This window comes from Anser brachyrhynchus, assembly GCF_964034855.1.
Source record: "Anser brachyrhynchus genome assembly, chromosome: 16".
Classification (NCBI taxonomy): Eukaryota; Metazoa; Chordata; class Aves; order Anseriformes; family Anatidae; genus Anser; species Anser brachyrhynchus.
Window position 1 is genome coordinate 10,651,898 of NC_137734.1, and position 20,018 is coordinate 10,671,915.

At 55.1% G+C, this 20,018-nt stretch overlaps 3 protein-coding genes across 7 annotated transcripts in view; 2 read left to right on the forward strand and 1 right to left on the reverse strand.

Annotated features, from left to right (window-relative positions):
• Positions 1–1,278: 1,278 nt before the first annotated feature.
• Positions 1,279–11,504, forward strand: PABPC1L (poly(A) binding protein cytoplasmic 1 like). 5 transcript variants are annotated; one of them, XM_080557774.1, is made up of 16 exons: positions 1,279–1,436; positions 1,875–2,089; positions 2,814–3,007; positions 3,430–3,545; positions 4,291–4,430; positions 5,146–5,240; positions 5,536–5,673; positions 6,140–6,235; positions 6,846–7,112; positions 7,625–7,715; positions 7,991–8,119; positions 8,602–8,738; positions 9,045–9,138; positions 9,536–9,666; positions 10,458–10,547; positions 11,143–11,504. In XM_080557774.1, the coding sequence occupies exons 2-15, from the start codon at positions 1,897–1,899 to the stop codon at positions 10,539–10,541; spliced, it is 1,905 nt and encodes a 634-aa protein (XP_080413900.1). In that variant the 5' UTR covers positions 1,279–1,436; positions 1,875–1,896; the 3' UTR covers positions 10,542–10,547; positions 11,143–11,504. The 5 variants fall into 5 exon arrangements, 3 of the variants coding, with proteins under 3 accessions (XP_080413900.1, XP_080413902.1, XP_080413901.1); XM_080557776.1 differs by having other exon boundaries at positions 7,994–8,119; XM_080557775.1 differs by having other exon boundaries at positions 1,376–2,089.
• Positions 11,505–14,063: 2,559 nt separating this feature from the next.
• On the reverse strand, positions 14,064–18,601 carry TOMM34 (translocase of outer mitochondrial membrane 34; the record flags this gene model as incomplete). The annotated part of the gene is made up of 7 exons (XM_080557788.1): positions 14,064–15,111; positions 15,432–15,558; positions 16,179–16,323; positions 16,595–16,755; positions 17,420–17,572; positions 18,177–18,276; positions 18,367–18,601. The coding sequence occupies 7 exons, from the start codon at positions 18,599–18,601 to the stop codon at positions 15,013–15,015; spliced, it is 1,020 nt and encodes a 339-aa protein (XP_080413914.1). The 3' UTR covers positions 14,064–15,012.
• Positions 18,543–20,018, forward strand: part of STK4 (serine/threonine kinase 4) — a 45,885-nt gene continuing 44,409 nt past the window's right edge. Inside the window, exon 1 of the mRNA XM_080557787.1 lies at positions 18,543–18,679. Coding sequence (XP_080413913.1) covers positions 18,648–18,679 — 32 coding nt within the window. The 5' untranslated portion in view covers positions 18,543–18,647. The remainder of the gene's footprint in view (positions 18,680–20,018) is intronic.

The following is a 20,018-nucleotide window of genomic DNA, read 5'->3' on the forward strand; positions in this document are numbered from 1 at the left end:
ATGCCCTGCTTTTAAATGATTCACCCTCTGTTTGCATCTGTACTTATTACTGCTTTGCCACTTTCTTCAGTGTTTATAGTCATATCTGCTCTCACAGAATTTTATAGCGTACGCTAACTCCCAGTCTGACTCATGCTAATGCCATTGTCAGCTCCTGAAAGGAAAAATCCTGGGCCTTGCTAGCTGCTTGAAGAGCGCTGGTCTTGCACCGGTTCTTTCAGATAACATCTCCTATTCTTACTTTCTTGTTTAGGAGTAATAATCTCAGGCAGACTGGTCTCCGGTGATGATGAGTTAGAGGGTATTTTTCAAGTAATTATATCTTTTGGGGAAGGTTGGCCCAGGCACTGTAGGAGTCTGGGTGTACTCTGCATGTTTGCACTGATCCAGTTGGTGCTGCTGTTCCCTCTTGTTCCTGGCACTGCTGATCTGACCCTGGGTGAGGCGGTTCAGTGTGGGACACCACCAGAAGACGTTTTAATGAAGTTCTGCCCCGGCTTGTGCTGCCGCTGCCCCTTCTGGGTGCTAAAGGAAAGCAGGGCATGAGGTGGAGCCAGGCAAGCATGGTCAGATCGGTTTGGCTTTAACCGTGTGGGACCGCAGGGCTGTGCGGTGCTGGCTGGAGGCAAGTCTGAGCAGTGCTGGAGCATTCTCGAGCAGCAGAGGAATCGCCTTTTGTCCTGAAATCCATCAGAGCTGTTCAGCTGAAGTCAGCGCGAGACACTCGCCCTGCTGCACGAACTGCCCTCCTTGAAATGCGGAGGCAGAGGGAGCACGGCCACGAGGCCCGAGCCCGGCAGAAGCGTGGACGGAGATGCTTGTTCGGCAGGCTGCTGGCCCAGCTGCCTCGGCTCTACCCTGGGCTCATCTGCTTCTTCATCCCTCGCTCCAGCTGCGCTGCAGGTCGTTTGGTGACGGCCATGGCCTCGGGAACAGCCCCGAGCCCTGACAGAGCCGTGACGGAGCCCCGGGCCGTGACAGCCCCGCGCCGTGGCGCAGCTGGGCTCTGACCTCTGGGGGCGAGGGGCTGCGGGGTGCTGAGGGGCGCCCTCGGGTGTCGGAGGGCGAGGGGCTCCCGCCGAGCCGGGCCCGTGTCGCCCGGGTTCCTCCTCCTCCTATTTCGCACCCCTCGGCCGTGGGATGAGTTCGGGACCGTCCCTCCAGGGAACTACCCGCGGGGGCCTGGCACGGCCCAGGCCGCACCGCCCGGCTGCCCCCGGGGGCGGTGCCGCGGGCCGGGCCGGGCCGGGCCGAACCGAGCCGGGCAGGGCAGGGCCGGGCCGGGCCGGGCCGGGCGGAGCCGCCGGAGGGCGGGGAAGGCCCCGGGGAGGGCCCCGGCCCCGGCCCGCCCCCGGCGCCGCCGCGGGAAGAGGCGGGGGCTGGCGGCAGCCGCAGCGGGAGCGGTGCTGCGAGCGGAGCCGCCGGAGCTGCTGGGCGTGAGTGAGGGGACGGGGGGGCCCCGCAGCCCCTTCACAGCCCCTCCGTGCCCGCGGGGGTCGGGCCCCCGCCTCCCCGGGCCTTTCCCCCGGCTCCCTTCGTGGCCCCGGCCCCGGCCTCCCCTCAGCCCTCGGCTGCAGCCGGGGGTCCCCCGGTGCATCTCTCCCCCCGTGCCTCTCCCCTCAGCGTCCGCGGGGGCGTTTTAATGAGTCCGGGGGGTTTGGGGCTCTCAGGTGGGAGCCCCGGAGGTGTGCTTCCAGCTGGGAGCTGCGCTTCTGTTCTCTGGGGGGTCCTAGCGCTGGCTGGTGTCTCCTCGCCGCTTCGTGCCCCGCTGTGTTGTGCTCTGGGGCTTCTCATCCCATGGAGGTCTCTCATGGGGAAGGGCTGCTCTGACCCCAGACCCGCGCTCTGCGTCTCAAACCCGTCTCCCTTCGCAGCTGAGCTTTGCAGTTGAACGCCATGAATGCCAGCGGCCCCGGCTACCCGTTAGCCTCTCTCTACGTGGGGGACCTCCACCCAGATGTGACCGAAGCCATGCTCTACGAGAAGTTCTCGCCCGCCGGGCCCATCATGTCCATCCGAGTCTGCCGGGACGTTGCCACGCGCCGATCGCTGGGCTACGCCTACATAAACTTTCAGCAGCCGGCGGATGGTGAGCCCCGTGTAGGGTGGTCCCGAGGGGCTGCCTTATGCCTTTGGGGCGGTGCAAGAGGAGCGGGGTCGGCAGTTGTCTGAGGGGACGTGTCAGCTGCTAGGGCTGCTGGTATCCTGCTGAGGCTGGGTGCTGGTTGCAGTTAACCCCAGTCTGTGCTCTCTTCTCCTGTGGCTGGGTGATTGCCCATCTCAGGGACTGGGAGATGACGCAGCAGCAGGGCTCTGGGTTCCTTCAAGGGGAGAAGAAGGGAATTGCAAGAGTCTCCTCCCTCTGAGCTCATGGGGAAGGGCACCGAAACCCCTTCTGCCCTGCTTGCTCGTGCCAAGGAGAAGCGAGGTCCCCTTCCTGATGTCCCTGCTGGCAGGCAGGGCCTTCTCACCCTGCTGACTGCAGCAATACAGCGCTGAGTGGCAGAATTACCCACAGGGAGACTTATTTTGGAGGGAGGCAGCAGCGATGGGAAGGTGTTGGGTTAGTTGCCCTGGAGACCAGAGTCATTACCCAGTAAATGACTTGGGCATCTGCCAAACTTGAGCTTGCAGCGAAATTAATGCTCTGCTGCCAGGTGCTTCTGGAATGTGCTGAGGCCTCCTGCCTCGTTTGGCTTAACGAGGTGCCCAGCAGTGTCCCCAATTCCTGTGTCTGTCTCGCGTGCTGTAGGACGGGGAAGGAGGTCCATCTCTGTGACCGTTCTCTCTCTTTGTGCTCACCTCTTTGCCAGCTGAGCGAGCCCTGGACACCATGAACTTCGAGGTGATCAAAGGCCGGCCTATCCGTATCATGTGGTCCCAGCGAGACCCCGGGCTCAGGAAATCAGGGGTTGGAAATGTATTTATCAAGAATCTGGATGACTCCATTGATAACAAAGCCCTGTACGACACGTTCTCGGCCTTTGGGAACATCCTGTCCTGCAAGGTATGTGCCTGCGGCTGTGCTGCGGAGAAGGGGGCTTGCTGCAGAGCTTCCCCAAGTTCTTGGCAGTGCATTCCCATCAGCTGAAACTCACTTTCCTGCTTTTCTTCCTAAATTTCCTCTGAGTTCCCACCCTTCGCCTGGATGGAAGCCACAAGGCCCTGTGTTTCCCGTGGGGACAAGGTGCTTTTCTGCCCTGCACCCACCCCTCTCTTTTCCTTGTGGTCCCTGACCTGCAACCTGTGAGCACCCGATCACCGCTCTGCCGCTGTGGGAGCGGGATGTCAGGGGAGGGTGACACCCCTGGGGAAGGAGGGTGGGCTTTCCTGAGACCTACTCATGTGCAAGGAGGGAGAGAACTACCATCTGCGGTTTTTACTTTTTTTTTTTTTTTTTTTTTACTTCTCCTTGCCCTGCTGTTGTAGGTGGTCTGTGATGAAAACGGATCCCGTGGCTATGGCTTTGTTCACTTTGAGACTCAGGAGGCAGCAACTCGGGCCATCGAGACCATGAACGGGATGCTGCTCAACGACCGCAAGGTGTAAGTGTGGGAGGAGGAGCGCCCCTGGCCCTGCCGTGGCACTCCTCCCTCAGCTTGGTGCGTGCTTGTGAGCAAACACGTGCCCTGCTCAGGCTGCTGACTCCTGCCCTTGGTGTCTCCGCTCTTCCCTTCCTGGTTAAGCGTTACAGCTCTGCTTTCCGGAGCTGTGAGTCATTTGTGGTCCATGCTGATGGAAGTGTGATCGTGGTTTTGAGTCCTTCCTGGTGGTGGGGAAGGAGCCTGACCCAGGGCTGTGTTTTACTGCTGAGGCAGTGTAATGAATGCCCGCCAAGCAGGGCTGGTCCTCGATCGCTGCTATCAGGGTCAGATAATCTGGGGCAGGAAGAGGTCTGGTTGTTCTCCAGCCCTCTGCTGACATTGCATCACCTCAGATTTTGTGGGCTGCTTCCGTACATCCCTTTTTTGTGGAGGCAAGCAGCTCCCTGAAGGGCTTGGTGATAACTTCAGAGAAAGAGCTGAAACGTGGTGGCATCCTCTGGTGGTTTTTTTTTTGGGGGGGGTGGTACCCCTGGCTGTGCCCAGGACGGGGCTGCAGCCTGTATCTGTGCTCATCCTGCTTCAGTGGGGTCTGGAGGTGCTGGGTGTGAAACACTTGGTGGCTTACGGTGACCCAGGTGGTGCCTGAAGCGCAAGGGTCTCTCCTGGCCCCTACCAAGACAGATGCCTCTGTTTTCCCTCTGCAGAGGACATGGGGAGTTCATGGGCCTCTGCTTGCTTCCTGCAGGTTTGTCGGCCACTTCAAATCCCGCAAAGAGCGCGATGCAGAGTTTGGGGCTAGGGCAACGGAGTTCACCAACGTCTACATCAAGAACTTTGGGGATGACATGGATGATGACAGACTGCGGGAAATATTCTCCAAGTTTGGTGAGTGTGGTTGTTGAAGCCAAATATCTTAATGTCTGGTAAACTGGAGTTGGGGCAACCCCAAAGATGGGGAGAATGCTTGGCTGGAATACAGAGCCCTTATCTTGATGTGATCTGCTTTGCTTAAACACCATGTGGCCACAGGACTGCAGTGACTTAAGCTGTCAGGATGCCACGTGCGCCTTCCTGTAATGACAGAGGATACTATTAGGTGTTGTCTTTTTTTTGGAGCCACTTCCTTCCCAATAAAAGTTTCGTGGGTTTACAGGTTTTGATTTTTGTTTTTAAAACTGTCTTGAAAACAGCGTACTGGTTGTAGGAGCCACGAAAATAAGAGATGTTAAGTCTGAATTTAAAGCAAAAGTGGCTTTCCCGGTTCAGCCTGTTACTGGAGGATGCCTCTTGCACCAGGGCTCAGTACAGTCCGCGCGGTAGCACAGCAGTGTCCCATGTGTGCGTTCATATATGAAGGGAGATGAGAACTTCTGGCCACAGGACCCAAAAAGCCAGCAGCAATGTGAGCAGCACCCTGGGTGGGAGGGATTGTGCTGTCCGCCCCGCAGCCTCCATTTCCCCTGTGGCAGCAGGGATCCGGCAGCTCCTCCTGCCACTTGACTGATCTCCTCACTGCACCGGTGCCTCGTGGTGGCTTTGCCTGCTCCCGTGCCCTGGGTGGGCACCCTTCTTCAGAACAATCTCTCCTTCCCTCTTGCAGGAAAGACTCTGAGCGTCAAAGTCATGATGGACAGCTCCGGCCGCTCGAAGGGCTTTGGGTTTGTGAACTTCGAGAAGCACGAAGAAGCCCAGAAGGCAAGCCGCAAATCGCTGGGGCGAGGCAGTGGCAGCTCGGCTGCCTGTCGGCCGTCCCAGCCGGTCACCTGCCGGGACCTCCCCTGTCCTCGGGCGGGGACCTGCTGGCCCTGCTGGCCTGGGTGCCAGCGTGGGTGCCTGGACGGGCAGCACCCGCGAGGGCCAGCCCTTGGTGGGGGCAAAGCCCCCTTGGTGAGAGCAAAGCCCCTGCCCTGCGCTCGCCTGGGGAGGTCTCTGCTCGTGGTGGGGCTGGGCTGGGGTCTGCGGTGCTCAGAGCCGTGCTCTCTGCTGGCAGGCCGTGGCCGACATGAACGGGAAGGAGATCAACGGGCGGGTGGTGTACGTGGGCCGGGCACAGAAGCGGCTGGAGCGGCAGAGCGAGCTGAAACGGAAGTTTGAGCAGATCAAGCAGGAGCGAGTGAGCAGGTACCAGGTAAGGGAGGAGTGGGACGCTGCGTCCTGAGGACCCACACCACGGATGCGTCCTTTTTAATGCAAGTACCCACACAGGGCTCTGGTCACCATCTAATGTCCAGGGAAGCAGTGTCAGCAAAGAGGAGAGAGATCTAATTACAGGGTAGTGTTGGTGGGTGAACAAACAGGCCCACTTTTTCCAGAAATAAAATATTAGTCTGGAAATTAGGAGGTTTCCTGAGCTCTTGGAGCAACTTCATAGCAGCGACCTGAGCCCTGCTTTGCTCGGGGCATCTCCCCTGTGGGCACAGCACATGCGCAGCCCTGGCTCCTCTTCAAGTCACTGATCTCACTGGAGTATTTTTGGGTTGTTCCACCTCTTGGCTAAGCTGCTGATGAAACATCAGCTTTAAAAGCTGCAGTAAATCTTGGGAGCCCGCTGTACCTTCTGGAGGAGGCCAAGCTGCTTTTCTGCCCGTTTGCAGGGGGTCAACCTGTACGTGAAGAACCTGGACGATGGGATAGACGACGAGCGGCTGAGGAAGGAGTTCTCTCCCTACGGCACCATCACCAGCGCGAAGGTGAGGGGCCAGGGCTGGGCTGGCCGGCACGTTCAGCCCTTGGAAAGGGGTCAGGACAGTCGTCCTGTTGAGCTGGAGCTCCCTGCTGATGGCTTGTATCTCAAGCCAAGCGTGAAGGATGTGTCACTTGTGTCCAACGCTTACTGATTCAGCAAGTACTTTGTAACCTTGCTGAGTTATCCCAGCCCTGCTAAGCGCAGGATGTGGCACTTGAAAAGAGGATCCTTCTCAATACCGCGCGGTTGCTCACGTGGTTGCACACTGACGTGACAACATGCAACCCTCACATGCTCATGAGCAAGCAGCAGATGCCAGAGCATCTCTGGGTCCTGCAGGGCTTCACGCAGACCCTGTGGAAGGTCACAGGTCGCAGGTCTTGGGCTGGCCCAGACTGACCTTGGTGTTTAGCAAACCTTTGGGTTTCATCCCATTGTGTCCTCCCCTCCCCTGGGGTAATCTACCCTTGTGAGCCCAGCCCAGCCATGGGAGCACCCCGTGCCGACCTGTCCCACCCGGGGTGTGGGTGCTGGGGGGGCCCCAACCGCGCCGTGCTTCGCGGGTGGCCGTACTGATGTGTGGACTTAGCTGTGTTGTTCTAATCCAATTTTAGGTGATGACAGAGGGTGGCCACAGCAAAGGGTTTGGCTTTGTATGTTTTTCCTCCCCAGAAGAGGCTACCAAGGCCGTGACCGAAATGAACGGGCGGATCGTCAGCACTAAGCCTCTCTATGTCGCCCTCGCCCAAAGGAAAGAGGAGCGGAAAGCAATTCTCACCAACCAGTACATGCAGCGATTAGCTACCATGAGGGCCCTGCCCGGCCCTCTCCTTGGCTCCTTCCAGCCCCCTCCGGGGTACTTCCTACCCCCCATCCCTCAGGTGAGTCCCTGCTCCTGTCCTGCAGTGACAGCCTTGCCTGGGGACCCGAACTTGCCGTGTGCTGGGGGAGGTGGGCGGTCAGGTCCAGGAGCACGTCTCTGTTTTGTGCAGAGCTGTGTGTGTGCCGGCTGTTGGTGGTGCCCAGCGGCAGGGCTCGTGGAAAGGCTGGCTTGAGATGCTCCAGCTATGGGCTGGGTATTTGGTGGATCGCCAAGGAGAAGTTTGGTGTGAAGGTTCAAGTGTGGAGAAAGAGCCCAGTAATGAAATGAGGGGAGGGAGAAGGGTTAGAGGCGTGCAAAAGCCTGTGGGGAGGAGATAAGTGGATGTGCTGGAGGAAACGCAGTTGTCAGGACTGGAAGCAGATCTTTAAGATCTTTATAAAAGCTTTGGCATGCTGCAGAGCATGGTTTTGGCTCACCTGTCTGTGGTGGCTGCTGAGATGCTGCTCTGCGCTGATCTGACGTGGCTCAGCTCCCGGGTCACCTTGGATATAACGTGTTCTCCCTCCGTAGCCACAAACCAGAGCTACTTTCTACAGCCCCAGCCCAGTAGTCCCCGTCCGCCCCGCCACTCGCTGGAGTGCGCAGCCCTCCCGGCCTCCCCGTGAGTGCGTCCGTCTGTCCCCACGGGTGCTCGGGGCCAGCTGGGCCGTGCTGAGGACCGCGGGCTCTCTGAAAACACCACAAAATGTAAAACGTGCAGCCACGGGAAGTCAGTGCTTGGGAAAGCAGGCGGTACCTTGGTGCGGGGCTCACTGGTGACAGGCACTGGGGCTCAGGTTGCCCATGGAGGCTTTTCCCAGCCACGGCCCCTTCCCAGCATCTCTTCCAGGCTTATTTCTACCCGGCAGCCTCGCTAATTGTGCTCCATCTCTCCAGCAGCGTATCCTTCAGCCACCCCCATCCTGAGAGCCGCCGTGCAGCCCCGGCGCCTGCTGTCCAACATCAGCACCATGAGACAGGCGTCCACCCAAGTGCCTCGCGTGCCCCCCCAGGCCCAGAGAGTGGGTGAGTGCAGGGGGACTCGGCTCAGGCCCCGCCGTGCTGGGTGTGCTCGTGGGGGAGTTTGGGTGGTGCTGGGGCTGGAGCAGTGTCCCCAGTAAATTCTGGGGAATGCTGTGGTCGTTCAGGTAAAGGGGCAGGTCTGTGACACCAGACTGGTTGTGTTGGGTGCTGCTCCTTGCATACGCTCTTTAAAAATGGTGATACAGCCATGGCTCAGTGCTCAGAGGTTCTCACCTGCTGCCAAGGCTGACTCCAGAAAAACCCACTCGTGTCGGGGCTGCTTGGAGCTGTGGCCTGACAAGGGGGTCTGTAGGGGGGTGAGATGTGGGTGCCTTGGCCAGCTCCTGCCCTCTGCCCAGACCAGTGGGTGGGAGAGCAGCGCCCATCCTGGGGACGCTGCCCTTGTCCTGGGGGCTGTTTGAGCCCGCGGCAGGGTTCAGCTGCGTTTGGTGTGTTTTTAACCGTCTCTTCCCTCCCTCTTGCAGCCAACATAGGGACGCAGACGGTCAGCGCCCGGGTGCCCTCCTCGCCCACCCTGCCGCGGGGCGCCCCGCAGTACAAGTACTCGCCGGCCGTGAGGAACATCCAGCCGCTGGGCAGCGTGCCGCCCGGGGCCCCGCAGGTAGCGCCCGCCTGCGCCGTGGGCGTGCTCCTTGTGGGATCCCCGCGGCTCTGGTTGTAACTGGTGCGATGGGTTCCTTTCCTGGGCTGTGGATCCAGGTCCTGCAGCAATGTGGAGGCGATGCCTGGCTCTGGTTTTTCCTAAAAGCTGGCGTTGGGGTACAAGTAGGTAGTGCCAGAGCTTGCAGCAGCAGCTCTGAAGGGTGAAACTCCCCGCTGCACCCAGGGACCAGCACCGTTGCTGCACACTGTTGAACTTGTGCATTGCTTCCAGCCTGATTGCTGCTCTCTGCGTTGCTTTATCCAGGTGGGAGAACCCGCTGTGCATGTCCAGGGGCAGGAGCCGCTGACAGCATCCATGCTTGCAGCAGCCCCTCCTCAGGAGCAGAAGCAAATGATAGGTGGGTGTCCCTGCTGCCGGAGGAGGTCCTGCTGCCTGACTGCGTGCGCAGGCAGGCAGACTTAAATGCACCAGGGAAAACTTAGCTGCAAGGAGAATGCCCTTGTTGGATGGCTCTGATAATATGCTGCTTTAAAAAAAAAAAAAAGGAAGGAAGGATGTGGCAGAGCTCCATGGTGCCTGTGCTGCTCAACTCCTGCAGCTGGTGCCTGCTTCACCTGGCAGCTTCCCTCCGTGTGCCGAAACCCTCCCTGCCTAAGGGAGGGTTGGGAGCAGAGTAGTTTGGGTAGGGGAGAGGGGAGCACAGAGGTGGGAGGGCAGGGGGGCTTGCACGGGGTTTGAAACCACCGGGGGTCTTGTATAGTGCTCACTGATGTCCTCCCCGGTGCTCGGAGCAGGTGAGCGCCTCTACCCTCTGATCCACGCGATGCACGCCTCGCTGGCTGGCAAGATCACGGGGATGCTGCTGGAGATCGACAACTCGGAGCTGCTGCTCCTCCTGGAGTCCCCCGACTCCCTGCATTCCAAGGTAGGGGGCACTCGGTGCCCAAGCACATCGCGTCCCGAGGGCAAAGTACCCGCTGCTGTGACCACTGAATGAGGGAAGGTGGCTGTGGCCCAGAAGATGGGCCAACGACTTGATATCCATAGAAAGATAAAGTAGCTGCCTCTGTACAGTGAAAGACAGACAGACAGGGCCCCAGGCTGATCACGTCTGCCTGCTTTCAGCAAGAAGAGCTCAGAGCAGCTCTGGAAGCCTGGCCAAGCCCTAGGGGTGGTTTGGAGGTGGATAAGAAGTGAGAAGGGGAGAAGGCAGGGTGAGCATTGCTCCCCAGAATGAAATAGGGAAATGGTTTTTACTTAGTTTTGTTTTTAATCCCGGTGAATGTTTAGCTTCTGGTTCCCATTAAAACAGTCACAAGGAATTAACTGCATTGCCTTGCTGCTGCTCGGAGGCAGGATTCACTTTCAGCATTCTGCTGGCACTTTTAGAGGAGCCTAGGCTCTGCTGGGTGCTGCTGGGCAGCTTTGCCTAAAGAGAAGCTTGAGTTCACTCTGGCCTTCTGTGACTCCTACAGAAAAGGAGAAATGCCCCAGCAGTTCCTTAGGGAGGAGGCAGAAGAGGTCCGTGGGCTGATCCACGTTCTAGCAGAAGCAACAGACTTAGATTTATTATTGTTGTTTTTATTAATCCCCTTACCCCCTAGAAGTGGGGTTTGTGCGGGGGCTGCACTGAGACCTGGAGCGCTGCAGTTCTTGTGCAGTGTGATCCTGTGTCAAAGCAGCTCCTCTCTTCCCCAACTTGTGCTCTCTGCACAGATCGAGGAAGCTGTGGCTGTTCTCCAGGCGCACCAGGCCACCGAGACGTCGCACAAGGGCAGCGCGGCGGCGTTCCTGCAGTGAGCCCAGGTAGGTGCAGGGGTGGCTGCGGGAGCTGGCGTGCGCTCGGGGTCTGTGGCTTATGCCTGAAGCTGGGGATTGGGTTTCTTGTGCAGACCAAGTGAGGCTGTATGTACTGTAATACTCCACTTTAAATCATGTGATTCATCCTCCATTTTCCAGACTTAATTGTACTGCAACAACATAGTTCTGTGTGGTCCTTTCCTTCCCCCCTTCCCCTTGTGTTCATGAGGGCAACACCTGTGCTGCCAGGAAGGGACAGAGGGAAGGACCTCGCTTCTCTGCCCTGCTTGGGGGGACTGGCACAACCTCTCCTAGGACTTCCCTGCTGGTGCTGCAGAACCTTGTCAGCAGATACGCTTAAAAAATGTTGGTGCTCCTGCATGGGATAGATCAGGAGAGCCAGCCCTGCTGCTGAGTGTGGGACAGACTCATCAGCAAGCAATTCCCCCTTTGAAGGTGGTAATATTTTTGACTTGTGATCACAAGGAAACACCGAATTAATCCAAGTTCAGAGATGACCTGTGAATTCTTGTCTGGATCAAATTGTTCTTCTAGTGGCTGAAAATTACATATGTGCGTTCTTTGTGTTTTTTCTAACTAGGATTGGGAGCAAGTCCTGACAACATTGCCTTGGCAGAACGACAGCAGCCACCCCGCCATGCTTCTGGAATTATGACTGTATAGTGACACTGGTCTGTCTTCAATGCCCCATCCTGTTTTCTTGTGCGTATTGTAAACCTTGCTGCTTCCTCCCTGCACCTGTATAAAAATTCCAAAGTTAATTCTCTTCTCTTCTCTTCTGAAAGTGTCTTGTGAGATGTAGCGTGGAACCCAGCCCAGTTCAGTTGCCCAGGAAATGACAAGTGCAGATGAATCATCCTTTTAGTGAATTGATTGGGTTCTGTAGTTTTACTTGTTCCTGTAGCTGACACTAATAAAGAACTGATGCTTCCACTCCCCAAAGCATGGGTTAGTTTCCTTTGCGGAAGGGCAGCAAATGCTGTGTCTGTTTCATGCAGGTGGAGGGACAGACTCAAGCCAAGCTGTTGTAATTAGTGCTTGAAGCTTGTGGAGTTGGCAGGGTGGCAGTCCTCAGAGCTGGCTCAGGGACAGGAACTGCTGTGTAGGATTAAACGAACAAATTGCTGACCAACAGCTCTCCTGATCCTTCCACTCTCAAAGGGTGACTTTGAGCAAATTTCACAGCATCCACTTCCATTCTTATCCTTTCTAGCTAGCCCTTTCAATTTTCTTTTAAAAGGCTTCATCCTCTTGCTTGTATGCCTGCAGAGTACTGGGACTGAGTACCTTCTGGTCATCATACTGCGTGGCTCTGGTGCACAAGACCCAGCTTGAGATACTGTGACCAAAATCTGTAAATCAGAAGTTGCTTCTCCCATGGGTTTTTCTGACCAATTTCAAGGACTGAAAACACTGATAATTGCACCCTGGCTCAGTGGGATGCTCTGCTCATGGGCATCAAGGCCTGTTATTACTGATTTCTGTGCTCTTAGCCTCTCCTGGAGCATGCTGCAGTTGCTATAGTCATCCTGGCCTTAATGCTTTGCTCTTCCTATTTAGGAATGGAATTCCATTCCCTGGAGGCTCCTTGGTGCTGTCAACGTGTTGACCTTATTTGACTGCTTTTCCTAGTCTATAGGAGCACACCTCCATCAGCACAAGCTACCTGCTTTCTATCCAGTCTGTGTGCTGGTGCTGCTCTCTTGGGCTTGCTTCTGTGCTGTATCATACCCTGACTTCAGCTGGTTGCTGATTCATCCCTCCTACCTCTTGTTTTCCTTCCAGCATTTTAATAGCACTTACATATTTGCTCTTCCATGGTATATGTTCTGCTCAGCTGGGATTCTTTCCTGGGGCTTTTCTTCATTCCTGCTCTGATCTCCTTAAGTATTTCTTTTTGTTACAGAGGATGCCCCCCAGCCTGAACTGTGTACTGCTTAAACATCTCACTGATAAGTCTACAAAGGACTAAATCTATTTGATGTACAGGAGGAAAAAAATGCAAATTGCGTATCAGTTATGCATATAAGGAGCTGGGACAGAATTGTACAAGTAAAATTAATTCTGTTGTTGCCTAATTTGAGTCTGAAATGGTTGTTCAGGTGCAACGGATCAGTTGAGATGTGCCTGTGCCACCACTGACAGTGCTGGATGCCTTGGCTCAGGAAGACAGCTGTAAAGCTAGAGGGAATTCAGAGTGGGGGGCGCAGGAAGAGGCAGAGTAGGGAACAGCCTAAGAAAGGATATGAACAAAAAACAGGGTTTTTAAAACTTTTAAGTGAAAAGGTAAACTTGCCACTTGGATCCCTGTGTAGTGAGACAAGGACAATACTGGAAAGCTTTCAGAGTAGTTCTCTGAGCTCCTCCGGGGAGTCTGAGGCTTCAGCAAGTTGAGGCAGGAGCAACAATGCACATGTGAGTCCAGCTTGGAATAGTTGCTGTGCCCTTTGAAAAGGGCGGATGGAGGCATGCCTCTGTGACAGGCACTCTGCAGCTGCCCGTGTGGATAGCAGTACCTTCGTGTGCCTGGGGAGCATCGTGTGCAGATAGCAGCACCCTTCCTGGAACAGAAAGGGACACAGGCAGAAGTGACCCTAGGCTTGAAGCATGGTGTCTTGTAGCTGTGCTTGATCTGTGTCTATCTGGTGGCATTGCCTTAGAAAAGGCCTTAGAGATAAGATGGGGGGGCGGGGAAAGCATTCTGTGCTTAGAGGGGGAAGAGAGAGTGATTGCTGCTGCTTGGACCTACTGTAATGAAGTGTAGCTGAACAGGGCAGGTATCTGCCAGTCCTGATAACAGCACGGCTGTTAAAAGGAGAGCTCTTTCGTTAAGAGCAGACAGTTCCTCCTGTATGCCAGACGTTCCTCTGCTTATCTGTGCACTGCTGGCCTGTGCTGCCCCACCCTGAAATCCATCATGGTTAGCTCCCTAATAGCTTGGGGAAATGGTGGTTGCAGGATCTATGAGCTGCGGTGTTTAGAGGAATGGAGCAAACAAACCAAGTTGTGCCCCTGGGGGAGGTGTTGTTTCAAACCCTGGTGCGTTACAGCTGATGGCATACAGGCCCCCAACTTCCCAAGAGCTACTTAGCATCAAGCTAAGATAAGTCTTTGTCTTACTTGAGCATAACAGCATAAGTGATGCCTGCCTTCTAAACTCAGTTCAATGGAGCACCTGCCTGGAGCACTAATGGCTGGGAGAGATAAGGTGGGGAAAAAAAGGTACACAAACCCAGGCTTAGAGGCTAGCTTCTGTCTCCCAGTCTCTATTGTAAGCAGCTGGTTCAGGTCAGTTGTTCACCATCATGACTCTACTGGTGGAAGCACCACACCCCTGTACAAGGTGTAAGAGTGAGCAATGGTTGGAGCCTGCTGTCTGGCAGCTGCCTTCCAAAGCAAGGCAGTTAGAGCAGTGCTTGAATTGGGGTCAGAATGAAGCAAAGCAGTAAGAAAAAGTGTTCCAGTTTCCCTACACCTTCCATTCCATAAAAAACACACATCTAGAGTGAAAATAAACATGGCTTTAATGTGAACATTTGTAACAGTTCATAGAACAACTCCAACCCTCTCTTTATCTACCGTTTTAAGTCAGTGCCATCAATACCATAAGGAAAAAAAAAAGTATAAACATGCATTGAAATAGTATGCCAGGCCTCAGCTCTGATATTACTGCATATCCTAGTCCCTGTAACACCCTGCATCAACTGCTCCAGAAGGCACAGACAAGCTAAAGTTTAAAACAAACCAAACAAAAAAACAAAACAAGGCTGTAAAATGCCTGAGCACCTGTAATCTCACAGAAGTAGTGCACTGTGTAACAAGGCAGGTTTAACTTAACTGGTGGTTTTCTTATATGTGCAGAACAATTAAAAATAAAAGAAAGCTGCTGCTGTAAACACCTGCCTGGTCACACTAAGTAGCAGAAATTCAGCTGAGGGCCAGCAGGTATCAAGTAGGAGAGGGAACATGCTCAACCCTGCGCAAGTAACCGTGCCTTGGGTCTAAGAGGGGTATGCAGTACTCAGGCAACTGCAGCAGTCTGTCAGCAACCCTAGTTAAGTAGTAGCAGCACAAATGCAGCAAAACTGTCACCTGAATAAGGACTAACAAGAACACCTCAGTTTGTAGCTCTTCAGCAAGAACAGCCACTTCACATGCAGAGTCCCTGAGGCCAGTAGTTACAGGCACCTTGACTTCAGCCAGGGAAGCTGACCTATATGCCTCTTACATAGTGGCATTAAATCTTCTAACGATCTTCGAGCCATATAATCAACTTTGATACAGATTATGTATCTTAACATTCGTTATGCTGGCACAGAACCTACTACATCTCAGCAGCAGTTGAAGGTAGATTTCAGTACCCATCCTGCATTAAGATTGGTCCCTGCAACAACCTTAGAAGGAAAAAAGCTTTATTCTGCAGTAGAAAAAGCTTTCCTTGTTGGTTATCCTAGGCTCTCTTCAGTTCTTGCAGTAACTTCAGTGCAGCTGTGTTCTTTGGTTCAATTTTCAACAAGCTGTTGATGTCAGCAATACTTGATTTGTAATCCTAGAAGAAGAATTTTTAAGTGTTAGTGCACTGAAATACATTTTCAATTCCTAAGGCCCCTGCAGGAGAACTATAACCTGGTATTAGTGGAACGATAAAACTCAGCATAACATCTATCTGCTTCCAGCATTTCAAGAAGCAGGACCCAATGCTGAGAAACTCACAAGATCCAAACAGTAAATACTGAGGTAAAGGACAATTCCTTTCAACTTCATACAGGTCTCCACTATCTGATGGCAGAGCATTCGGTGCTAGATGTCTATAGGGCATTAACAGGTCCCTAATCCTAGCTTAAAGCTGGTCAAAAACTCCTGACTTACCTTCAGTTCTTTAAGTGCTTGAGCACGTCTGTAGAACGCCTTGATGTTTTTAGGATCTAATCTCAGAGCTGCTGTGCAGTCCTGTACTGCTTCCTTGTGTTGCTTCAGGGTCAGGTAACAGAGAGCTCTGCCATACAAAGACCTGGTTAGAGACCTTTGTCTAAAAGCAGCATCTGCTGCTGCAACGCACACAGATCTTAGTTAACCCCAGCACAGCGCAAAGCTGGAGTCCCCAAACAATCCCTATCCTGACATGTTACTTTTTCAGCTCAACACCTGTTTCAGTTAAAAGGGCAAAAAGTAGTTTTTCAGTCTGCAAAAAAGAGGATGTTTACAGCAATAAATAGAGCAGCCAGCACTTCAAGGGTGGAGGCTTGTAGCTACACCAGTCTAGAACATGACCTGCTTGTCTTGGAAGTACTCTGAGTATAGCAGCGTGCACTCTGTGATTCATGGGGCAGCAGACACTACTCAGAATAACGCAATCCTGGCAGACAAGCATTAAAGGGAGAACCCCCCTAGCAGTCCTAAACTGAGTGTCTCCAGGCTTTTTGCAGCATCTGATCAAAGAACATTATACAATCTACTTGGAAGACTGCACTGGGGGGGAACATGTGTGGGTGTTTTGTTGGTGTGTTTTTTTATCCAGTTGTCTGGGAGCAAACATCAGGCAGCTTTGTCAGATGAAGTACCATGGTGGCTTTTATAAAGGGCCAAAAAGTACTTGGGCAAAGAGCTGAGGAGTACCTGTTGGTGTAAGCTGCACATTCCTGGTTGAGCTTTAAGCTCTCAGTGTACTTCTCAATTGCCTTTTTATGGTTTCCTTTCTTTACAAGTTCATTTCCTTCTTCCTTCAGAGCTCGAGCTCTCTCTACACCAGCAGCAATCTGGTCTGGAAACAGTGTGAAAGAATACAGAACACTATAAAACTGATAAGATCAGAGCAGCCTCTCAGAAAGAAAATAGCCCCTCTACACATAGAGGCAAGACAGAGAGATCAAAGGATCCAGCATCAACCAAGCAGGCTCTGGCAGAACCAGCAACCAGGCCCAGGTTTCTGGGGATCTCAGGCTGCAGACACACCAAGCAGGGATGGCAGCTGCCTCGCTCGCCATCACCCTGCTGAGCTGAAGGGCTGTGCACGGCCAGGGACGTGCTCTCACCTGGGTGTCCCTGCGGTGTGCTCCCAGGGGGCGCATCTGCGGCGGGGGCTGCTGCGGAAGGAGCGCTCCATCTCTTCTGGGCAGAAATTGGAACCGTGGGAATTGGTGGGAGCTTCTCGCGCCAGTTCACACCATCCTTCTCCAGCAGGGCTTTAGTCATTCTGGAAGAGATGGCTGGAGGTCGCTCTGTTGGCTGGATGGGCCACTCACGAGCCAGCAGGGTCACTTTATAACCTGGCTCATACTGAGGACAGCATCTCTCCACTAACCCCGTGACATGCATCTAAACTAAGCTCCTTCCACAGACAGGGAATCAATGAAAGGAATATCTTCCTGATAGTAGGGCCAAAAATACCATAGGATGAGGGTTGGGGCTGTCAGTGCTCAGCTGGGCAAGAGATGTGTGGGTTATTCCTAAGCCCGGCAAGTAACGAAGTGAATCAGAATTTTCTCCAGGAAGAGAAAATGCCTATGGCAGCCTGTAATCCCTGTGAGCATAGGGAGGCTTATAGGACAGGATGCTGGAACTTGTAAGATTATTATTTCTTTAAAATAGGTACTAGACTAAGCAGAAAATTCCACTGAAAACATTCCCAGCCCTCAACAATGTACCGGCAGCTTGGAAGGAGCTAAGGGCGTTAGCACACAGGAAGCATGACGAAGCCTGCCCTTCGCACAAAGCGTCGGGGCCTCGGTTGTTTCATTAAAGCGCTCAGGACGCAGCTTGCTCCTGGCATCGCTGCAGACACGGAGCAGGGCTGCCAGCAGCCGCTGACCGAGCTGCTCTGCTCCCGAGCCTTCCCTCCAGGGAGCGTTCGGCATTACCTGTTGACACCATCGTGCGCCGACTGTATGGAGCAGTCGATCTGCAGCACGGTCTTGTAGTCAACGTAGGCCAGCTGGTAGCTCTCCAGAGCCTCGTAGGCTGCCGCCCGTCTGAGGAGGGGTTTGATGCCGAACGGGACCAGCTTGAGCGCGCTGTGAGGGGCAAGAAGGTGACACAGCCTGTGAGGCACCCGGCAGAAGTCCCCGGATACCTTCCTACAAGGCATTCAGTAGGCCCGGTCTAGGAAATACTGGACGGTGGGATCAAAGTCTTTATGTGCACTTCAAGCGATACGGTACCGTGGGAAGAGATCCTGCGGCAGCGAGCTTTTCTGTCTTGTTTTCTACCCTAATGAACTGACTAGAGCAAGGGAAAAGAAGGGAATTTCCTCCTCCCAGCTGGCAACCAGAAACATAGACCCGCTTTGGGGGCTACTCCTGAAAACTTTACACCTGCAAATCAAAGGCGAGCGGTACTTTTTCTACTCCAGTGTGGTGCAGAAGTGGAGTAAGTCACCAAGGTTTACCAGAGGGGTGCGTTTTCAGCTGGCGATCTGCTGCTGCATCACCTGTGGGGGTCCAGCGCCCCAGGCGAAAAACCCCTGGGGTGAAACCCCCCTGAGTGAAGCCCCCCTGGGTGAAACCCCCCCAATGTGAAGCCCCCCTGAGTGAACCCCCCCTTAGTGGAACTGCCCCAGTTTGCAGCCCCCCCCGGGATGAGCCCCCCTGGGGCACAGCCGGCCCCCCCCCGGCTCACCCGCAGCAGTCGGCGACGCAGAGGCGGCAGGCGCCCTCCTTGAGGTGGCAGGCGGCGCGGTTGGCGAGCAGCACGCTCCTCTCCTCGGCGGCGGCCTCCCCTGCGCGGCACACCGGAGGCGCTCAGGCGCCGCTCCGACACCCCCCGGCTCCCCCCCGGTCCCCCCTCCCCAGCCCGGTCCCCTCCTCACCCGCGTCCTCCAGCAGCGCCAGCGCCCGGCCGTACAGCTCGGCGGCCGGCCCGTACTGCCCGCGGCGGAACTCCTCGTTACCGGCGCGGCGCAGGGAGCTGGCGCTGCCCCCCGCCGCCATCCCGGGGGCGAAACCGGGGCCGGCACCGGGAGCTGGGCTCGGGGAAGCGGGGCCGGGGCCGGGCAATCCCCGGAGCCTTCCGGCGGCGGAGCGGAAGGGGCGGCGGGCTGCCATGGAGGCGTGAGGGAGGCGGCGAGGGAGCGGCCGGCCCCGCGGCGCCATGGACGGGGTGCAGCTGCGGAACCCGCGCCGGTAAGGGCTGGCTTGGAGGGACGGGGCTCCGGCGTGAGGCTCCTCGGCCCCACCGGGCCCGGAGGGACGGGGGGAGCGAGGGGAGCACCGGGGGTGCCGCGCCTCAGGTGTCCGGGCACGGCGCTGCCAGCCCCGGGACGCCGCGGGGTGGGCTCGCTCCTCGGGTCCGGCAGGAACGGGGCAGTTTGCCGTCAGTGTGGCGATTAGGCTTTTAAATTAGGCGTCAAAACCTTCTCTTTTCCTCCCCTCGAAATAACGTAGGCCTTGTTTTAACCTCAGCGAGAGGAACCCGCCTTTTGTACCGCCGCTCTTTGGGCGCCTCGGGCATGGTGCCTGAGGTGGTCCCTCACGTTCTTTCCCCTCGTTACCCCATCCCGCGCCCTCCTCCCTCCCGCTCCCCGAGGATAATGTTCTCTTGCTAGGCGCTTATCTTTGCGGGGAAGCTGCCGGCTGCTCTCGGCATTTCGCCACTTCCTGACTCTGCTTCTGTTGGTTTCCTCCGCCTCAGGAAGCCATTCTTCGTGCTGCAGGCGGGCACCGCTTCGTGCGGAAACGGAGTAACCGGGGCCCAGCCAGCGGCTTTTCGTTCTGGCTATGAAGAAACCGGGGGGAAAAAATACATATTTAGTGTCAAAATTAGTACGTACGTGCCTGGAGTGGCGGTCTTTAGCAGCAGCAGTAAGAGCTTTTTGCAGTTGCAGGCAGCCGCGCGTATTTCATCTTAGACGTTGGTTGCCGTGAGGCTTGTGAGTTCCGAAGGCACGGGCACTGACAAGGTTCTGGGTCTTGGAGAGTTGTGAGAGCTGGAGTTTGGCTAGGTTTCTCTGGTGGGGGTCAGTTTTTCTGGTAGTTTGTGCCAAAAACTTCCTCGTGGGCTGTTGGGTGCTGCTTATTTGATAGTAAAAGAGTTTGTTTTCAGAACTTTTCGTATATTTTTAGTGTTTATACATATTACGTTTATAACATCTTTTAGAAATACAAATGTAGTCGTTAGCTGCTTTAGGAAGTTTCTTGGCGAACAGCTCTCCGGTGGGGTAGAAGTGAGCTGGAACAAGCGTGGTGGATTTTCTCATTGCTTTCTGTAGGGAGTCTCCCTGGAAGTCCCACTGGGGTGGGGGTTGGTAAGTGAAGGATCCCAGTACCTAGCACGTTGCACTAAAATTACCTCGATACGTAGAAGGTATTTCAGCAGACCCTTAGCAATGCATTTGAGAGGAACAGACCGAGCAGCGTTAAGATCCTCAAAGTCAGATAAGTTTCCTTTCCCTCCCCCCCACCCCCCCTTTTTTTTTCCTTTCTCCCTGATAGCATTTTCCTAATATATGTCCAGGCATAAAGC

Excerpts from the sequence above, each read along its gene's own strand:
- PABPC1L (XM_080557774.1), top strand. The coding sequence starts at position 1,897 with ATGAATGCCAGCGGCCCCGGCTACCCGTTAGCCTCTCTCTACGTGGGG. Across the intron at positions 7,113-7,624 it reads TCCTACCCCCCATCCCTCAG|CCACAAACCAGAGCTACTTT; the intron begins GTGAGTCCCTGC and ends CTCCCTCCGTAG. Across the intron at positions 8,739-9,044 it reads TGCCGCCCGGGGCCCCGCAG|GTGGGAGAACCCGCTGTGCA; the intron begins GTAGCGCCCGCC and ends TGCTTTATCCAG.